At 38.4% G+C, this 19,700-nt stretch overlaps 2 protein-coding genes across 3 annotated transcripts in view; both read left to right on the top strand.

The window, feature by feature from the left end:
• Positions 1 to 18,712, top strand: part of LOC115952996 — a 34,084-nt gene extending 15,372 nt beyond the window's left edge. Inside the window, exons 1-2 of one of the 2 annotated variants that reach the window (XM_031070397.1) lie at positions 16,802 to 17,111; positions 17,310 to 18,712. In XM_031070397.1, the coding sequence (XP_030926257.1) occupies positions 18,145 to 18,612 (468 nt within the window). In that variant the 5' untranslated portion in view covers positions 16,802 to 17,111; positions 17,310 to 18,144 and the 3' untranslated portion in view covers positions 18,613 to 18,712. Of the gene's footprint in view, positions 1 to 16,801; positions 17,112 to 17,309 lie in introns of those variants that run through there. The other variant, XM_031070398.1, reaches the window with a different exon arrangement.
• Positions 8,003 to 15,733, top strand: LOC115952137 (TMV resistance protein N-like). Its single transcript, XM_031069214.1, has 4 exons — positions 8,003 to 8,828; positions 13,928 to 13,970; positions 14,158 to 15,030; positions 15,119 to 15,733. Exons 1-4 carry the CDS (start codon positions 8,677 to 8,679, stop codon positions 15,731 to 15,733), a joined length of 1,683 nt encoding a protein of 560 aa, XP_030925074.1. The 5' UTR covers positions 8,003 to 8,676.
• Positions 18,713 to 19,700: the final 988 nt, after the last annotated feature.

Raw genomic sequence — 19,700 nt, 5'->3', positions numbered from 1 at the left:
CTAAAAGAAACTTGAAGTAGGTCTTTAACTTTCTAATAAAAAGATGCGGCCGAGAAACTTTTATAAGTTGCTTTTCATCATACATACAAACTGAACATTTTTTCCTACCATTTTGGCTGTAGTACGACTATATTTAACAATTGGACATATACAAATCCATCTATCCTTCCTATATACAAGAGGCTAATTACAGCAGCATGGTATGAGAGGCAAACACATGTAAAGCAAAAGATAATTGCAAACGCAATTTTTTTTAACACATACAAAATTGCAAAAGATAATGGGGGACTAAATAATTGCAAAAGATATATCATATAATTTTGTAACACAAACACAACCACATTTTTTGGTAACACATACAAACCCCCCCCCCCCAAACAAAAAAGAATCGAGACCTTTTCAGTATTTCCAACATATTTCATGCTTAAGACATTAGTATCAACTGAAATCCCAGTCAACCATTTTATTAGATTCCAAGACTACCTTTAATAACCACATCAGAGTGGACCTTTTAGCCTAATGAACACACGATACACACTCATTACAAATTAAATCTGCTTCAACATTGTGACTGTTCTCAACAAAAGCCCCTTCAAAAATGAATAAGAGAACCTCTGCTCCACTTTCATAATGATTCCATGAAAAGTCGTTACAAGATTAAAGTCCATAATATTTTGTTCACACATACACATCTATATTAACTTGTACTAACCTATACACATCTATACACATCTAACCTATATTAACCTGTACTAACCTATACACATCTATATTAACCTATACACATCTAAACTCAATCTGCTACACCACTATAAAAAGTTTTAGGGACCTTAAAGGTTTCACTGGAAAAAAAAAATGTAAACGTCCACATGATTTACCTATAACAAAATCAATGGTTCTTAAGTTTGCATCTTGTATAGAGGCAGACAATTCCTAAATAAAGGAACTGTCATGTTCTAGTGCTACATTTACCATTTACTAAACTGAAAAGGGGCAACTCAAGTAGTTAAAATTACATTAATGTCTCTAGCACCATGTCAGAAAGCAAAATGAAGGAAATAATAGGCAGCCCTTAAAGTTAGAATTAGTCACTACACAAATAATCCTCTCCAAGTTCTTTTTTTACTATATTCTGAGATGTTCACAATTTCCAGGCATGGCAAACAACACAGTCAACTCCAAAGCAAGACTTACATCCTAGCATCCATACCTAAATCCCCTGAGATATCTGCATACTCATGTCCTGCTAGTCTTTTGTACGCATTATTTCTAGAAGAAGTTTTGTAACTTCAACAATGACTATAACCATGTGCCCATTTTCTTTGTCTTTTAACAATAAATTCAAACAATCCACTAGCTCCTTAAAGAAAAAGTGGTGACTCCACAATCAAGCAACACTCCACATCTCAGATAACAAGGGAAACGTACATTGCTATGAATCTTTCATAAAATTTTCTAACCTACAAGAATTTGGTGAATCTAATTCAAGAAAGATTGATTCTCTTTAAAATTGGCAGATTTGATCAAGAATAATTAATGCAGGGAAACACCTCAAAAAGAATAAAGTCAATGACAAAAGAATTTTTTTTATTTCACCAAAATGGCTAATGCAAAAACATATTTTTATCAAGATGGTTAAGATTAATCACATGAATTAGTAATAAATCAAAGAAAATATAACAAATAATATATAGCTCAAATGACATGCAAGCCAATAAAAAAAGGAATTGAAATCAAGAACAAAAAGATACTACAAGAAGAACATCTTATATTAGGAAAAAACATGGAGTCATTGGAAAACCCATAAAGCCATTGGAAAGTTCTCTTAGTGGCAAAACCCATACACAACTAATACCCAACTACAATAACAATCAAATCAAAAAACCCATACCTTAAATATGAAATTGTTGAGAGGGAAGAGCAGTGAGAGAGGCAATGTGGTGAGTGAGAGTGAGAGTGAGAGGTGTGAGAGTTAGTGAGGCTGTGTCTATGGGTGAGAGAGTTGAGGATACTCTGTTTTTGGCTGAGCGTTTAGTGAGGCTGAGTGTGGACTGAATAATGTCATCCCAGAATACGTTACTAAATTATACTGCTATCTGTTTTTTAGTGTGGACGGAACGGGATAGTACAAGTAGGTGCACCAGAACTCGAGTCTTATAGACTCGAGTTCTGTTCAAAATTTATTCAACCTAATGCTGTAGCATAGAAAGCCCAGAACTCGAGTCTATAAGACTCGAGTTCTGTTCAAAAATTTTTCACAATATTTCGTTAAGTAAATCACGAGTCTTATAGACTCGGTTTGTGCCAGACAAAACTCGAGTCTATAAGACTCGAGAACTGTTCAAATTTTATTCAAAATAATCTGTGGTTTAAGTAAATCTCGAGTCTTTTAGCGTCGGTTTATGGGAGCAATATCTCGAGTCTCAAAGACTCGAGATCTGCGTGGCAACTTTTGCCACCTCAGCCGTTCAGAACGATTATATAAAGGTGGGGTTTTCAGTTGAATCTCGAGTTTCAGGTACTCGAGATGTCTAGTTTTCTTAATTGTTTGAAAACGTTTCTAACTTACTATTTTGATTTGCTGAAGGCAGCTGCTATGCACAATACCTCGAGTTTATGTAGGGCGAAGTGAAAGGAAAGATATACAAGTAAATTTTCTTTATATCTTTGTTTAATTATAACAATGAAGTTATTTGTTTGCTGCCTTCTGGAGTTGAATTTTGTTTTTCTTATATGCAAAGACTAGTTGGTGTTGAAATCGAGTAATAAATCAAATACATTATTCCAAGTCTTATACATACCGCAGTAGTGGAATGGCTCAAGGAAAACTAAGGTTAGATGAAGTGTTCTAAATTGCGTGTGGGTTGAGCTTGCTTGCTAATTTATTATAACGGCATGCACTGCGATTCTATCAATATATTCATACATTTATAGAATTATTGTTTACTTTCAGATATTGTATTTCTTGTGCCAACAATAATTATGTTTACTTGTAATTGCTTTTGCTTTTGCTTCTACATGCCCGGTTTCCTCAGCTGGATCATCAGTAGGGGGCTCCTCCCCCATAATAGAAAAAACAACAGAAAGAGCTGTGATAGTTTCCTCTCCCAGAGCCTTGTCAGTCATAGGAGGGGATACCTCCACCTAAAGGAAGAAGAAGCGGAGAAGGCAGTGCCAAGTGAAAAAAGGAGAAAAATACAACAGTAGGAAAATGCTAACAATACAATACCAGAACAAAAGGGAAAGAACAAAAGAAGGGGGGGAACACACATACCACGTCGTCTCCAGAAGATTGGCTCTTACCCTTCTTGTGATCAGACTTGCGCTTGGACTGCAAAGGAAATCACCACTCATCAGCAAAATAGAAATAAGTGCAACAAGGTGAACAAGTGAAAAAGAGAGAAGAAGGAAAGAAGTCTTGCCCTTCTCTCTCTCTCTACAGATTCTCTGAGAGTCTTTTGCTTACTACGAGTACGCCCAAAGGGTCCTAAAGGAGGCTGGGATACCAAACCAGAGGATCCTAAAGAACCATGGACTGAAGCAGTCACAGGAACCTGGGAAAAAGAAGACTCTACCTTAGTCTTCTTCCGGGTCCTTGAAGCCAAAGGTTCCCTGGCATCCTCGCCTTCCTGAGATGCCAAGTGTATCTGAGATTTCCTAGTTTTTCTTCTTTTTGTCTCAGAACCTATCTCCACACTTTCTTCAACATCAACAGATTTCATTTTCTTCGGCCTAACATCCTTACCCTTACTCGGGGCAGTGACAGCACTTATTATCTCCACTGCACCTTTCTTGATGGGCATTCCAGAGGAAGCGCCAATGATGAGATTATCACCTAGCCAAGTCTCAGGAAAATCCTGTCCATAAGTCACCCAACCTCCCCTGGAGGCATGCCACTCTGCGAACCCAGTCTTGCTGCTTGCAGCAGCAGAAACAATCCCAGTAGTAGGAAGGGATAAACGCCTATTGGATGTCGGAGCAGAAACAATGCTAAGATTCGAGGCTTCCCGAACTGTACCAGAGCCAACATAGTCAACAAAAGACTTTTGTACTCTTCTCCAATAACTGGTGTAGCCACTAGAAGCAAAGACTCCTCTCTGGGAGTTAGGCACTGCGAATTGGAGGCTCCTCCGTGACCAATAAGAAAAGGCCTGCAGCCTCAGGAAAGGATCCAAGGAAGGAAGGGATGGTACCACGTCCTTAAAGACTAGAGGAATGTCCTGGTCAAAACCAAATTGTCGGAGCACCCGGTGTGCTGAATAATGGGTATATTTTGGGCCACCTGAAGAAGGCACAGGAAGCCAGGAAGGGCTAATGCACGCAAGATAAGCTAGGCTGCCCTCATCACCACGGCGCAAGTCAAAAGTATTACCCGTAGAAGATAAAAAAGAAGACAATACAGAATCACGTGCAAAGCCAGGGCCAAACTCACGAGGGGATCTCCAATGTAAGCTCCCTGCTTGGTCAAATAACTCCACAAGATTGAGGCCACCACCTTTCAAGCTAATCCAACGAAAAATGATGGGAAAGGCATCAGTAGAATAGCCACAAAGACCTTTCACTATGTCAGGGGATCCTTGGAATTTGTCCTTCACAAATTTCAAATTCCTGCACTTGGCCAAAGTAGCTGCAGAACGGTCCCACATGAAAATCTGAAGAATAGCGCAGTGAAGAGATGAAGTGATCACATAACAAGAATCACCCTTAGTCTCATCTCCATGAAGTTGGTCCAATTGAGAGTAAACATGACCCAAAAACAGAGGGGCCAAAGGATACTGGATACCACGAGCCAACTTGATTGCCAACGGAAAAAAGGAAGACTTAACTCCATACCCAAGGAACTCACTGAACAAAAACTTACTAAGCCAAAAGGCTAGAAAACCGGCCCACCTCACTTCCTTATCCTTCTCACGAGAGAGGGTCATCACCCATCTCCCCATCCTAGCCGGCTTGCCACCAGAAGAGGCAGCGCGGCCACCAAAATGACCAAACAATTTGTCTTCTACAACGAGATCCTCACCAGAAAGATTAATATCAAAGGGGCTCTCTTCACCAAACACCGGGAGGAGGAAATTATTAACCACATCTTCCAAGGTAATCGTTAATTCACCAGCAGAAAAGAAAAAAGTATGAAGGGAAGGGCACCAACGACGTACCAGATGCCTGAGCCCTTTGGCGTCTCTGAAGCCCTCAAGATTTCTGGAAATGGCCACTGCTTTTAGGATACCGACGCGCTCCAAGCGACCCACAAACTCAGCATCAGACAGTTCCTTGTTTACCCATATAGGCCAACCCTGAATCTTTCCCGGAACAAAATCAAAGAAAATAGGGACCGCCTCTCGAATTCCTTGTCTGATCTGAAGATCAAAAATCTCTCTAGGGTCAGGAACTTGGGCGGAACCAGCGAAACCCGCTTGGCCAGAAAACATCAAGGCGTGAGGGGATGGAGGAGCCTCACCATGAGATATATGAGGGAAAGATGAACTGAGAGAATACCAAGGATCCCGTAGAGGGAAGGCCGGACGTTCAGTGACCTCATGAGAATCACTTGGAGCAGAACCAGAAGAACCTTCACCCTCATAAGGACTGGGAGTGCGCTCTCTCCTCTTTCGAGAAGAAGAAGAAGCCATCGGAACAACACGTACTGTGAGAAGAAAGGAGATTGAAAGTGCAAAAAGGGGAAGACCGGAGTAACAGAGAAGAAGAGAAAAAGAAAGAGAAATTCAAAGAATGAAAAACTCAGAAAAACAAAGTGATAAGATGAAACGGCTATAATAAAGGCGCAAACAGCAGTTGGGGAAGACAGTTTATGAAAAGACGCGCCAGTTGCAAAAAATTTAATTTGAAGAAGGGATTAAGCAGCGGTTATTAATGAGAAATAATGGGAAACGAGAAAAGTGGGTAGAAGAGTTTTACTTCAAATATACAACTGCCACGTACCGTGCAAAGAGGAAACTACGAGAAATAATAATTGTAAGAGAACACAACACGCAAAAAGGAGGTGACCAAAAGCAGCAAAAAAGGGGCGAGATCCCAAGTAAAAGGAAAGAGAACCCAGTAGAAGTTGAGAAAAAGGGCATCCCACGAAAATCTTAAGAAACCTAAATCACTCACGCGTGGGCTTCAGGCAACCCACGAGCTCGGGGGGCTAAATGTTGAGGTCTAAAAAGGGTCATAATGAAATAAGCCCAAAACAGAAGAACAAGTTAAGCCCAAAAGGAAAAAATTCAGGCTAAGCCCAAAGCAATAGATACGGAAGACTCATGGGAGAATAAAAGAAAGGCCCAGAGGATCTTGAAGCCCAGAAAAGAGAGAAGCATCCAAAAAAGAGACCACGACAAAGTATAAAGAAGCAAGGATCCTCAGGAACAATTAATGGGCATGGATCCCTTCAGGCACAAAGAAAAAGGAAGACTGGGACAGATCGATAGAAAGAAGACAGAAGAAGAAAACAAGAAATAAAAAAAAAAAAAGCAAAAAACGCAAGCGACCTCTCATGGCACAGACAGAAAGGGTCTCGGGGAACCAGGACAAGGAAGAAGAATGATAACAAACGACTTTCAAAAATGGCAGAACAGGATTCCGCCCAAATAGGAAAGAAAGGAAGACGCCAGAAATAGGGATGCCAAGAAGGGCATACCTCAGCACGTCCCAAAGAGGATGGCCAACCATAAGCTTTCGAAGGAATCAGAACCAAGAGAAGGAAAGGATGAGAGAAAACGGAAAAGGGACTTACCGAGACGATGGGGACAGAACATGCTCTGTTTGCAAAAGAACAAAATAGGGGAACCAACGGTTCCCTGGGACACCCAGAAAACTCCATTATAAAAGGAGGGGATGGGTTATGAAAAGGGCAGCGAGAAAAAAAGGAAAGAAACACAAGAAAGAAGAAATTCTCTAGGAAAAACTATCAGAAAGATCTGTGCAGAAAGAAAATACTAAGGGAAAAACAAATGCTGCTTCCCGATATCCTGTAAAGGCCACTATTGCACATACTCGGATTCAACGAGAATCAAACTTTGCAAGTTTTGAAGACTGAAATAGCCATTCAAGACTACAATTTTTGAGCTTGATTGGACCTTGTATCACGTCCTAGTGAGCTTTCTGTAATCAAACAGATAATGTATTAATGAAATACTGTTTCACAATTCCCAGGATCCCCACAGCACTATTTTTTATTGTCTTGCTAATCCTTTTTTTTTTCCTTCTGAACTTATGTTGTTAATTTTTTGGCACTCTTCGATATCCTTGTTTGTCATTTTTCTGTATATTGTCAGGAGAATTCTCTGCACTCGCTTGATTCTTAAACAGCTCGTTAGCTGCGGTGAGTCAAGGCCCGGTCCACCAAATCCTTCCTTTTTCATTCAGGCCCGGGATCCTTGGGCCTGAGTATCCCGAAAAAGGCACTCTCACACTCTTATATTTTAAAAACATAATATGATTAAGTAATCGTTAATAAAACTGAATTCATTTTTCCTAATGTAATCAATCATCACTAATCTCTTGGTTATTAGTTACTACATAAAAGAAAAGGCTATATTAACATTTTTTTTATTATAAAATAATGATAATAATAAAAATTCATTCTATAGGCTTTATTTTCTTAATAATGATAATAATAAAACTTCATTCTATAGGCTTTATTTTCTTTCTTCCATCACTTGAAAAAGTAATGTTGTAATTTTCTATTTTTTACTCTCATGGTCATAAATTTCTAAAAGGTAGAAACATGGTTTTAAAAACCGGACCAAACGGTTCAATTGGGAATCAAACATGAAACCGGACTAGTTAAACTAGTGGTTCAACCATGATAGTCACTTGTTCAACCGGTAAAAACTAGGAACCAAACCCATTTTTGATTCTTTGACTGTTCGGGTTTTTTAAACCATGTGTAAAAGTGCACGTTTATTGATTTAATGTACAGCATGAGTTTCAAATTGGTTAAAAAATAATGTAAAATCTTTAAAATATGCTGTACTATGAAATGTTAGTTACTAATACGGCTAAATATGTAATACACTTTATAATTAAAATATGATGTGGTACTAGTGTACTACGATCTATTAATTACTAATGCGACTATTAGTGTCGGTTTGGATTGAAATTAATTGTTTGATAAAATCTATGGAAACTGGAAAGTATTTTTGATATGAAAAGTGGTAGTGTGAAAATGCAATGAAAAAAAAAAAAAAAAAAAACTCCATGAATTGTATTATCTTAAAAACGTAAAGCCAAACACCAATCTTTATACAATTTCATTTAAATCGCTTTTTTTCTCCACAATATCACAATGCCAAATGGTAAATTGGTAATATGTAGTGCATCTTACTATTTTCTATTATGAAATTTGAAAGTTGGACCCACTGTTTTGGGAGGGAAGTGAATGCAAAAATTAAGTTATTTTTAGTTCGGCTCAATGAGGCAATTTCCCACCTTAGCCTTCTTGAGCATAACAATAATTAAGAGGAGGTTATCAATATGGAAAATTGAGGGAGTAAATATATTTATCTCCTTTTAAGGGTTTACTGTAGTAATTCTAATTTCTTATCATTTGTTTGTATAAATCTGAAGTGTCTGCTTTTGAAATCATAGGCAACAAAAGCAATTCAAGCCATAGTCATCAAAAATCGGAAAGCAAATTTCAACTTTGAAGAATTTTCTGTAGTTTTTCCAAAGATGTCTAATCTTAGATTGCTAATAATTGAGGGGCAGCACATCTCAATTGCTCTCAATCATTTTCCTAATGGCCTGAGACATCTTTCATGGGACTACTGTTCTTTAAAATGTTTGCCATCTAGTTTCCAACCAAAGGAACTTGTTGAACTTGAATTGTCTGTTGGAGTGGGCCGTGTGTGGCTTGAATTGCCACAAGCCCACATCCTCATTGCCTAAGTCGGTCACTATTTGACCAACTCCTATTTGGAAAAGTAACCTGCCACTTTAGCCGACTTTGACATATATATATATATATATATATTAGGTTTTTAGTAGCATAGTAAGGCAGCCGTGAGAACATATATGGAGAGAAATCCTAATTAACCTAGTGAGAAGCCGCATGAGAGAAAATAGAGAAAAGAGAGGCAGTCAGCTTCTATTCTTATTTTTTCTGTGAGAGAGTGCTAGGGTGTAATTGAGATTTGGGTTTCTTGAGAGTGTTCTTGTGCACTATTGTATTTTCCCTGATAATAGTGAAATCCCTGCAACTCCGTGGACGTAGGCAAATTGCCGAACCACGTAAATATTGTCTTGTGCGTGTGATTATTTTCTTTGACGTGTGTTTTCTCTATTTGTTTTGTTTCTCACAGGTTAGGAATTTTTTTGGTTAAATTCCCTACAACTGGTATCAGAGCCTAGGGTTAGGTTTGAGTGGGAGCAATGGCAGAGGAAGCAGGAAAGGCGTCTGGAATAGAAAAGTTTGATGGCACAGACTTCGCGTATTGGAGGATGCAGATTGAAGATTATCTCTATGGGAGGAAATTGCATCTGCCTCTTTTGGGGACAAAACCTGAGGCTATGAAGGCTGAGGAATGGGCTCTTCTTGACAGACAGGTATTGGGAGTTATTAGGTTAACTCTGTCTAGGTCTGTTGCACACAATGTTGTAAAGGAGAAGACCACAGCAGATCTGATGAAGGCTTTGTCTGGTATGTATGAAAAGCCGTCAGCAAACAATAAAGTGCACTTGATGAAGAAACTATTCAATCTGAAGATGGCAGAGAATGCATCAGTAGCACAACATCTGAATGAATTTAACACTATCACAAATCAATTGTCGTCTGTAGAAATTGATTTTGATGATGAGATTCGTGCTTTGATCGTCTTGGCTTCTTTGCCAAACAGTTGGGAGGCAATGAGGATGGCAGTAAGCAATTCTACAGGAAAAGAAAAACTCAAGTACAATGATATACGAGATTTAATTCTGGCTGAGGAGATTCGCAGAAGAGATGCAGGTGAATCCTCAGGATCTGGTTCTGCCCTAAACCTTGAGACAAGAGGCAGAGGTAATAACAGAAATTCAAATCGGGGCAGATCAAAATCCAGAAATTCTAATCGGAACAGAAGTAAATCTAGATCAGGCCAACAAGTACAATGCTGGAATTGTGGGAAAACAGGTCACTTTAGGAATCAATGCAAAAGTCCTAAGAAGAAGAATGAAGATGATTCTGCTAATGCTGTAACAGAAAAGGTACAGGATGCATTACTTCTTGCAGTAGACAGTCCACTTGATGATTGGGTTTTGGATTCAGGAGCTTCGTTTCATACCACTCCACACCGAGAAATCATACAGAATTATGTTGCAGGTGATTTTGGTAAGGTGTATTTGGCTGATGGTTCAGCCTTGGATGTTGTGGGTATGGGAGATGTTCGAATATTGTTGCCCAATGGGTCTGTTTGGTTACTGGAGAAGATTCGACATATTCCTGACCTGAGGAGGAATCTGATTTCTGTTGGACAACTTAATGATGAAGGACATGCAATACTATTTGTTGGTGGTACTTGGAAGGTTACAAAGGGAGCTAGGGTATTGGCTCGTGGAAAGAAAACCGGTACTCTGTACATGACCTCAAGTCCAAGAGACACAATTGCAGTTGCTGATGCAAGTACTGATACAAGCCTATGGCACCGAAGACTTGGTCACATGAGTGAGAAAGGGATGAAGATGCTGCTGTCAAAAGGAAAATTACCAGAATTGAAGTCCATTGATTTTGACATGTGTGAAAGTTGCATCTTAGGAAAGCAGAAAAAGGTGAGTTTCTTGAAAACTGGCAGGACACCGAAGGCTGAAAAATTGGAGTTAGTACACACTGATTTGTGGGGGCCTTCTCCGGTTGCATCCCTTGGAGGTTCAAGGTACTACATCACTTTTATTGATGACTCAAGCAGAAAGGTATGGGTTTATTTTCTGAAAAATAAATCTGATGTATTTGAAACCTTTAAGAAGTGGAAGGCCATGGTTGAGACAGAAACAGGTTTAAAAGTAAAATGTTTGAGGTCAGATAATGGAGGAGAGTACATAGATGGAGGGTTCAGTGAGTATTGTGCTGCACAGGGAATTAGGATGGAGAAGACCATTCCTGGGACACCACAGCAGAATGGTGTGGCTGAGCGCATGAACAGAACTCTCAATGAGCGTGCTAGGAGTATGAGGTTGCATGCTGGACTACCAAAAACTTTTTGGGCTGATGCTGTTAGCACTGCAGCTTACCTGATAAACCGAGGACCTTCAGTTCCCATGGAGTTCAGACTTCCTGAGGAGGTTTGGAGCGGTAAAGAGGTAAAGTTTTCACACTTAAAAGTTTTTGGTTGTGTTTCTTATGTTCATATTGATTCTGATGCTCGTAGTAAACTTGATGCAAAGTCTAAAATATGTTTTTTCATTGGCTATGGTGATGAGAAATTTGGCTATAGGTTTTGGGATGAACAAAACAGGAAAATCATCAGAAGTAGAAATGTGATATTTAATGAACAGGTTATGTACAAGGACAGGTCAACTGTAGTGTCAGATGTTACAGGGATAGATCAAAAGAAATCTGAGTTTGTCAACTTAGATGAATTGACTGAAGGTACTGTCCAGAAAAGGGGTGAAGAAGATAAGGAGAATGTAAATTCACAGGTAGATCTGAGTACACCTGTAGCTGAAGTCCGCAGATCTTCCAGGAACATTAGACCTCCACAGCGTTATTCACCCGCTTTAAATTATCTCCTGTTGACTGATGGTGGTGAGCCAGAGTGTTATAATGAAGCCTTGCAAGATGAGAATTCAAGCAAGTGGGAGTTAGCCATGAAGGATGAGATGGATTCCTTGTTGGGGAATCAGACATGGGAACTGACCGAATTGCCAGTAGGAAAGAAGGCTTTGCACAACAAGTGGGTATACAGAATAAAGAATGAGCATGATGGTAGCAAACGTTACAAGGCCAGATTAGTTGTTAAAGGGTTCCAGCAGAAGGAAGGCATTGACTACACAGAGATATTTTCTCCAGTTATGAAGATGTCAACAATCAGACTAGTACTGGGAATGGTGGCTGCAGAAAACTTACATCTTGAGCAGTTAGATGTGAAGACAGCATTCCTTCATGGTGACTTGGAGGAAGACCTTTACATGATTCAGCCAGAAGGGTTCATTGCTCAAGGACAAGAGAATTTAGTTTGCAAACTGAGAAAGAGCTTGTATGGCCTAAAACAAGCTCCCAGACAGTGGTACAAGAAATTTGACAGTTTTATGCATAGAATTGGGTTCAAGAGATGTGAAGCTGATCATTGTTGCTATGTTAAGTCTTTTGACAATTCTTACATCATATTACTATTGTATGTGGATGATATGCTTATTGCAGGGTCTAGCATTGAGGAGATTAATAATCTGAAGAAGCAATTGTCCAAACTGTTTGCAATGAAGGATTTGGGAGCTGCAAAGCAAATCCTTGGTATGAGAATCATTAGAGACAAGGCTAATGGTACATTGAAGCTTTCACAGTCAGAGTATGTGAAGAAAGTTCTCAGCAGGTTCAACATGAATGAAGCTAAACCAGTGAGCACACCCTTGGGTAGTCATTTCAAACTAAGCATAGAACAATCACCGAAGACAGAAGAAGAAAGGGACCACATGAGCAAGGTGCCCTATGCCTCAGCTATTGGTAGTTTGATGTATGCTATGGTGTGTACAAGGCCAGACATTGCACATGCAGTAGGAGTTGTGAGCAGATTCATGAGTAGGCCTGGAAAGCAGCATTGGGAGGCAGTCAAGTGGATTCTGAGATATCTGAAGGGTTCATCAGATACATGTCTTTGCTTCACAGGTGCAAGTTTGAAACTGCAGGGTTATGTAGATGCTGATTTTGCTGGTGATATTGATAGTAGAAAGAGTACTACTGGGTTTGTTTTTACTCTGGGTGGTACAGCTATATCATGGGCTTCAAATCTACAGAAGATTGTTACTTTGTCTAGTACAGAAGCTGAGTATGTTGCAGCAACTGAAGCTGGAAAGGAGATGATTTGGCTACATGGTTTCTTAGATGAATTGGGTAAGAAGCAGGAGATGGGTATTCTACACAGTGACAGTCAGAGTGCAATCTTTCTTGCCAAGAATTCGGCTTTTCATTCAAAGTCGAAGCACATACAGACAAAATACCACTTTATCCGTTACCTTGTTGAAGATAAGCTGGTAATGCTTGAAAAGATTTGTGGATCTAAGAACCCGGCAGACATGTTGACTAAGGGTGTCACTATTGAGAAGTTGAAGCTGTGCGCAGCTTCAATTGGTCTTCTAGCTTAAGGACAGGAGGATGAGTTGCAGGGATGAGGGACTGTGTTATGGAGGATTGTGGCTAATGTTTGCAGCTTGTGAGCCCTTAAGGGCTAAGGTGGAGCTGATGGAGGAGTTTGCTCGTGTAGCTTGATCAATTCAAGCCAAGGTGGAGATTTGTTGGAATGGGCCGTGTGTGGCTTGAATTGCCACAAGCCCACATCCTCATTGCCTAAGTCGGTCACTATTTGACCAACTCCTATTTGGAAAAGTAACCTGCCACTTTAGCCGACTTTGACATATATATATATATATATATATATATATATTAGGTTTTTAGTAGCATAGTAAGGCAGCCGTGAGAACATATATGGAGAGAAATCCTAATTAACCTAGTGAGAAGCCGCATGAGAGAAAATAGAGAAAAGAGAGGCAGTCAGCTTCTATTCTTATTTTTTCTGTGAGAGAGTGCTAGGGTGTAATTGAGATTTGGGTTTCTTGAGAGTGTTCTTGTGCACTATTGTATTTTCCCTGATAATAGTGAAATCCCTGCAACTCCGTGGACGTAGGCAAATTGCCGAACCACGTAAATATTGTCTTGTGCGTGTGATTATTTTCTTTGACGTGTGTTTTCTCTATTTGTTTTGTTTCTCACAGGTTAGGAATTTTTGGTTAAATTCCCTACATTGTCGTCTAGCAAGTTGAAATATCTTTGGGAAGGAGCAAAGGTAATTTGGTTCTTTTAACTGTCTTTTAGTTATTTATTATTTCTCTTTTCTTTAAGTGTAGCTAAAATATAGTGCCAGTGTATTTGAGCTTTCTCCTTTCATTAATAAGGTTGTTTTAATTTCAAAGAATTCTTTACTTATTAAACTAAATTCTATGTTTAATGGCTTTTTTTCTTCTTTTTAACAGAGTTTAGGAAAGTTAAAGTCCATCAATCTTGCCTATTCTGAAAACCTTATTAGGACACCTGACTTTTCAGGGCTTCCGAGACTTGAGATACTAGACCTTGCTTTTTGCTATTATTTAGTTGAGTTACACCCATCTATTGGACAACTCAGCAAGCTTAAAAGTTTAAATCTCCATTTCTGCGAATCTCTTACCAATCTTCCCAGCTTGTCAGCTAAAATGGAGTCCCTTACGTCTATTGATCTTTCTAATTGCTCAAAAATGAAGAAGATTCCAGAATTTAAGGGAACTATGAAAAGCCTATCGGAACTTATTTTGGGTTGGACTGCTATTGAGGAACTACCACCCTCATCAATCGAGTGTTTAACTGCCCTTGAAAATCTAGATCTAAATGGCTGCAATTATCTCAAATGCCTTCCAAGCAACATGGATAGTTTGAGGTCTCTTAAATTTCTCAGTCTTTCCGGATGCTCAAAACTTGACCTGCCAGAGAACTTACGGAAAATAAAGTGTTTGGAAAGACTTGATTTGGGAGGGATTTCTCAACTTGAAGAAATAGAACTTAATGGTATAGGCTGCTTGTCCTCGTTAAAATATTTATCACTAAGTTCAAACAATTTTGTCACCCTGCCTGCAATCGTCAGTCAACTTTCAAAACTTGAAGCTCTTGATTTGAGCCGCTGCGAGAAGCTTCGATCAGTGTCAGAGCTTCCATCAACCATGAGATATATAAATATGGAAAGGTGTTGTTCCCTAGAACCATCATCGGCACTGCTTAGACAAAGCAGAATGTCACGACTGTATTATACTCATCATCACAAGTATGATGAGTGCTATGGTTTAGTGGCATTAACAGTGTTGAATCGTTACCTACAGGTAATCTCTTCTTTCTCTCTCTTTGACTCCTCTTTCTCTTCACTTGTTAAATGGAATATCTTTTTTTTTTTTTTTTTTTTGGGTACAGGGACTCTTTTGTCAAAAAACTGGATATGAAACTGCTACCAAGAGAAAAGAGGATGGATCTAAAACTGAATTTCAGATCATTATTCCTAGATTTTTCTTTCCAGAGTGGTTAACTCATCAAAGTTTTGGGAACTCAATAACCGTAGCGTTGTCTCGAAATTGGTGTAATAGTAGGTGGATGGGATTCATTCTCTGTGCTGATTTTTCTATAGGTTACTATTCTAGTTTTAGAGATTGTGGTTTTAGAGCTTGTGGTTATAGAGCTTGTGTTAAAGCCATTGGTGGTATGCCTCACAGTCAATATGTCTCTAAATTTCATTTTGGGACATGTAGTAGGGACCACGTTTGGTTATTGTATTTGTCTCGTGATGATTGGTTTAGTACTGTTGGGAACGGTGAATGCAGTCAGATTGAGGTTGTATTTGAAAACGACTCTGGTTCAAGCCTTCATAGTACAATGAATCATGTGGGGAAGTGTGGGGTCAAATTGGTATACGAGCAAGACATGGGACTGATGGAAAAGTTTTTTGCTTTCGCACAGTGTATCTTCAAAGATTTCAACCAGAAACTAATTACTGTTCGCGATTGGTGGATCCATAGTATGGTAAATCGCTAGTCTAGGGAATTTTTTCAAAGTGCAGGTAGCCGGACTCAAACTAGGGAGCACACCTAGTCAAACCCGGTATAAGCACCTTGAGTCCAAGTGCCTAACCAACTCAGCCAACCCCTGGGTTGGAACTGATGGAAAAGTTAAACCAAGCAAATGCACAATGCAGCAGCAGTAGCCGTGATAAGTGTGTGGTGACTTAGCATTTATTTAATGTGAAAGAAATGAAATATTTTCCCTTCATCCAATGGTAATGACCAACTCCAACATCCTTCCTATTATAAGTCTAATCCTAATTTATTTTATTTTCTTTCTTGGCGTACAATATAGTCCAGTTATCTTTTAGTTTTTCGTCATCACTTTCAAGAAGCTTAATAACTAGTATAAAACCTTAGGCATGTTAAGAATATGATTCAGATAGGAAATAAGTTCTCAAGCTTCACTTATTACACTGCTCTAATAAGAAATTTTGCTAATGTAGATGGTTCAAACCTAATTTTGCATCCTATTTATGGTTGATCAGTGTTCCTTCTTTTATCTATGTGAAAACTGAAAACCTAGTTCTCTGATTGTGTGTATTTGCTATTCATGCTTTGAGTAAATTTTGTTGGTTTTTGAGATTGGTACCATTGTTTGGTTTTTGAGTTAATTGAGATTGGTTTTTGAGTAAATTGTGTGTATTCATGCTTTGAGATTGGTACCATTTGTTGAATTTTTTTTCTCTGTAAAAATTTGAGGGAGAGAGACAAGGGGAGTTGAAGTTTCTGCATCTTGAAGAATTCTCATTTAGTTTCTTTTTTTCTTGCTTCTACTGCCATTGATATTTTGCAGTTTGTACTAATGATTTTTTGGTTAACTCTTACAGTTAAGATTTGAGGAAATTTACATTGATAGTCATCCATAAAGAGATTTTTTGGGGCAGATTAATATTTCTGCAATCTCTCTTACCCACTCACTGATTTGTTTCAACATTGAAGGTTTTTTTTTTTTTTTTTTTTTAAATAAATAAATTCATCCATGTGCAATTTTCTAGTTGGATTAATATTGATGATACTGCCATTGGGTTTTAATGTTTGGAATTTTAGTTCTTAATTGAAGATTCAAGTTCATCAATGAGTGCATATATATTGTTTGTGAAAATGTCTGAATGAGTTTTTATTTTTATGTATTTTTGTTCTTTGTTCATGATTTTTCTAAGGCTTGCATGATAATTCCTTTTGCTTTTGCAGTTAGGAAAAGACTGTGGAGTAAGGGGAATTGGAGAAAGAAACTATTTTGGCTCTTTTTTCGTTGGATCTCAAGAGAGAGACTGAAAACAAGAAGATTCAATGACATATTTTAAAAAGTTTAAATATGATAAGTATCTTGCTAATTGTCTTAAATGATGGTCCGTGTACACCATCCTTGTCCTTGTTTACAAATTTATTTGCTCATACAAGTAAATTTTCTTTATATCTTTGTTTAATTATAACAATGAGGTTATTTGTTTGCTGTCTTCTGGAGTTGAATTTTGTTATTCTTATATAAAAAGACTAGTTCGTGTAGAAATCGAGTAATAAATCAAATACATTATTCCAAGTTTCAGGTGTTCGGAGACTTTTCTTGTTGTGATAGTTTGGTTGAGATCCACCCATCTATTGATTTTAGTAAATTTCATGGCACTGAGACTCGAAGAAATGTAGTTGTTGAGGGTTAATTCGGCTAAGCCCATACATAGCATCAGATTCAAGTATCGGAACAACCCAAACCTAAGAGAGAGGCCTAAAGTGATTTTTCTTGCATTCGCCTACTCACATATTCACAGTTCCAGCTGCAGATGTGTGTCCCACTTGCACACAAATTCAAGCAAGACCCCAGTTCCAATCCTTATCAATACAAGCGTCTTCCTCAAGCAAAGCAATCAAGGAAAGTTCAGAACTCACTTTGGCCATGGTTCAGCGGCCTTGACAAAGATTTATGAAAGGACAGGTCCTACGGTCCTGTATCGTGGTCACCATCAACTCCGGGGAGCAGGGTCAAACAGTCCAGCACCTCGGAGACACAGCAAGATGCAAAAAACGAGATCACATATTGAAAGTTTGTTTGGGGTGAGGAATTCCAGTTGCAGGAGGAAGAGGAAAAGGCGAGGTAAGGACTTTCCTCTTCTCAGAGGATAATAGACAGTGCCCAAATAAGCTAGAGAAACCAAGAGATAAAAGTGGGGACTTACAAAAACTCAAAGTCTAAATTCTCACCCTACATAAGGGTAAAGAAACTCACTTGTAGGGGCATGAAAGAAAAGAGAAATCACAATCATTGAGAGAATACAAAAAAGCTTTGAATTTTGTTTCTCTTTTGCTCTTTTTTCTTCTTCCTTAATTCTCTACTCTCTGCATCTTGGATCAAATAGTCCTAATACCTCTTCATCACCGTGTCCAACAATGCCTCCAAAGTCAAAGAGCATCAAGAGAGAGAGCAAAGATGCCTCCTCCCACGCACCAATACCAGATGTTGCTACCCTCTATGAGATGTTGCAGACCAAGCAGCGAGAACAGATCAAGCTTACACGTGGTATACCAGACTCCCACCAGGTTATCAGGACTTGGGATGAGATGGTAGACGGTTTCTGCAGTAAGTACTTCCAGGAAGACGAGAGGATGACATTTGTCAGTCTTTGTAATAACACCAAGCAAAATGTGAATGAAGGTGTGCTGGAATTCATCCGAAGATTCATGGACACAGCCTTGGATTGTTATGACGACAATGAGGAACATGAGCTTGTTGAGGTGTGCATCAACAATACGCTCTGGGAATACAGGTTGCAGCTCGAGATCCTAAATATTGTGCAATTTGTCGATCTGTTACAGAAGGCTCGAAGGACAACCCTCACAGTATCAGAGAGGAGATAAAAGAGTCCGAGTGTTTGTACGCGTGATTTGTAGCTGGATTTGGGCTTTAAGACCGGATTTAAAATTTTCTATTTATAAACCCCGAGTTATGCGAAAATTCAAAAATAGTATGACGATTATCTAATGATTGTGCGTTTGTTCTTCAAGTTGCTTGGAATGTCTTTTTAAGACTGATAGCGTGAGTAGACTGATATTGTTTGCACAACAGTCTTTCATTTCATATATACAAAATAAAAATTAAAAATTAAAAATTAAAAAAACTACATAGATTATATACCATTTTTATGAGTAGGTGACAATCTTCCAAGAAAGCCATTCTCACATACAATAATTTGTTAAAAACTTGATTGCCAAACCGCCATCTCTTCAAAAAAATCAAACTAAAAGTCAAGTCATATCAAAACCAAACCCAGATTTTTCCGGGAAATTTTTCATTAAAAGGTCGAAATGCCCACACAATTTTTAAAGCATATTCTAATTCGAGTTATAATTTCACACTACCCTTGTTCCATTTTCCAAACAAACATGCCTCAATTAAAAAGCTAAGAAATCGGTCTCATTTCTCCTTTTTTTTAAAGTTTCCATTAGCAAAAACACCACCACCATTAGTTGATTAATAAAAATTTATTTATATATATATATATATATAATCGATGTATGAAAATTTACTGGTGCAATTATTAGTACGGGCACCACTTGATTATTCAAAATTTGACAATGCCTTTAAATTTAAAAGTGATCTTAAATTTTATTTTTCCTTTTTGGCCATAAACCTCTAGTTTGGTTGAGTTTAAATTATTTTATGTCCAAAAGGGGGGTGTTTGGTACACTCACTCAAACACACATTTTTAGTTTTTAAACAACATTACACGCATTCCTTACACTTTTTCTCCCACACGTATTTCTATACATATTTTCAAACAACAAAACACATGTTTTCAAACAAATGTACCAAATACCCCCTAAATGTTTCCACTATAAATTATACCCTATTTTACACTTATTTCCTGAACTACAAGGATTCATAATTAGCCCCCTAAACTAAAACCTGTATAGCACTTTTTTCCCTTTCGTCACTTTCTTAGTTA

Source organism: Quercus lobata, chromosome 7 (genome assembly GCF_001633185.2).
Source record: "Quercus lobata isolate SW786 chromosome 7, ValleyOak3.0 Primary Assembly, whole genome shotgun sequence".
Taxonomy (NCBI): Eukaryota; Viridiplantae; Streptophyta; class Magnoliopsida; order Fagales; family Fagaceae; genus Quercus; species Quercus lobata.
Note: the sequence above shows the minus strand (reverse complement) of the source record. Positions and strands in the feature narration are given on the sequence as shown.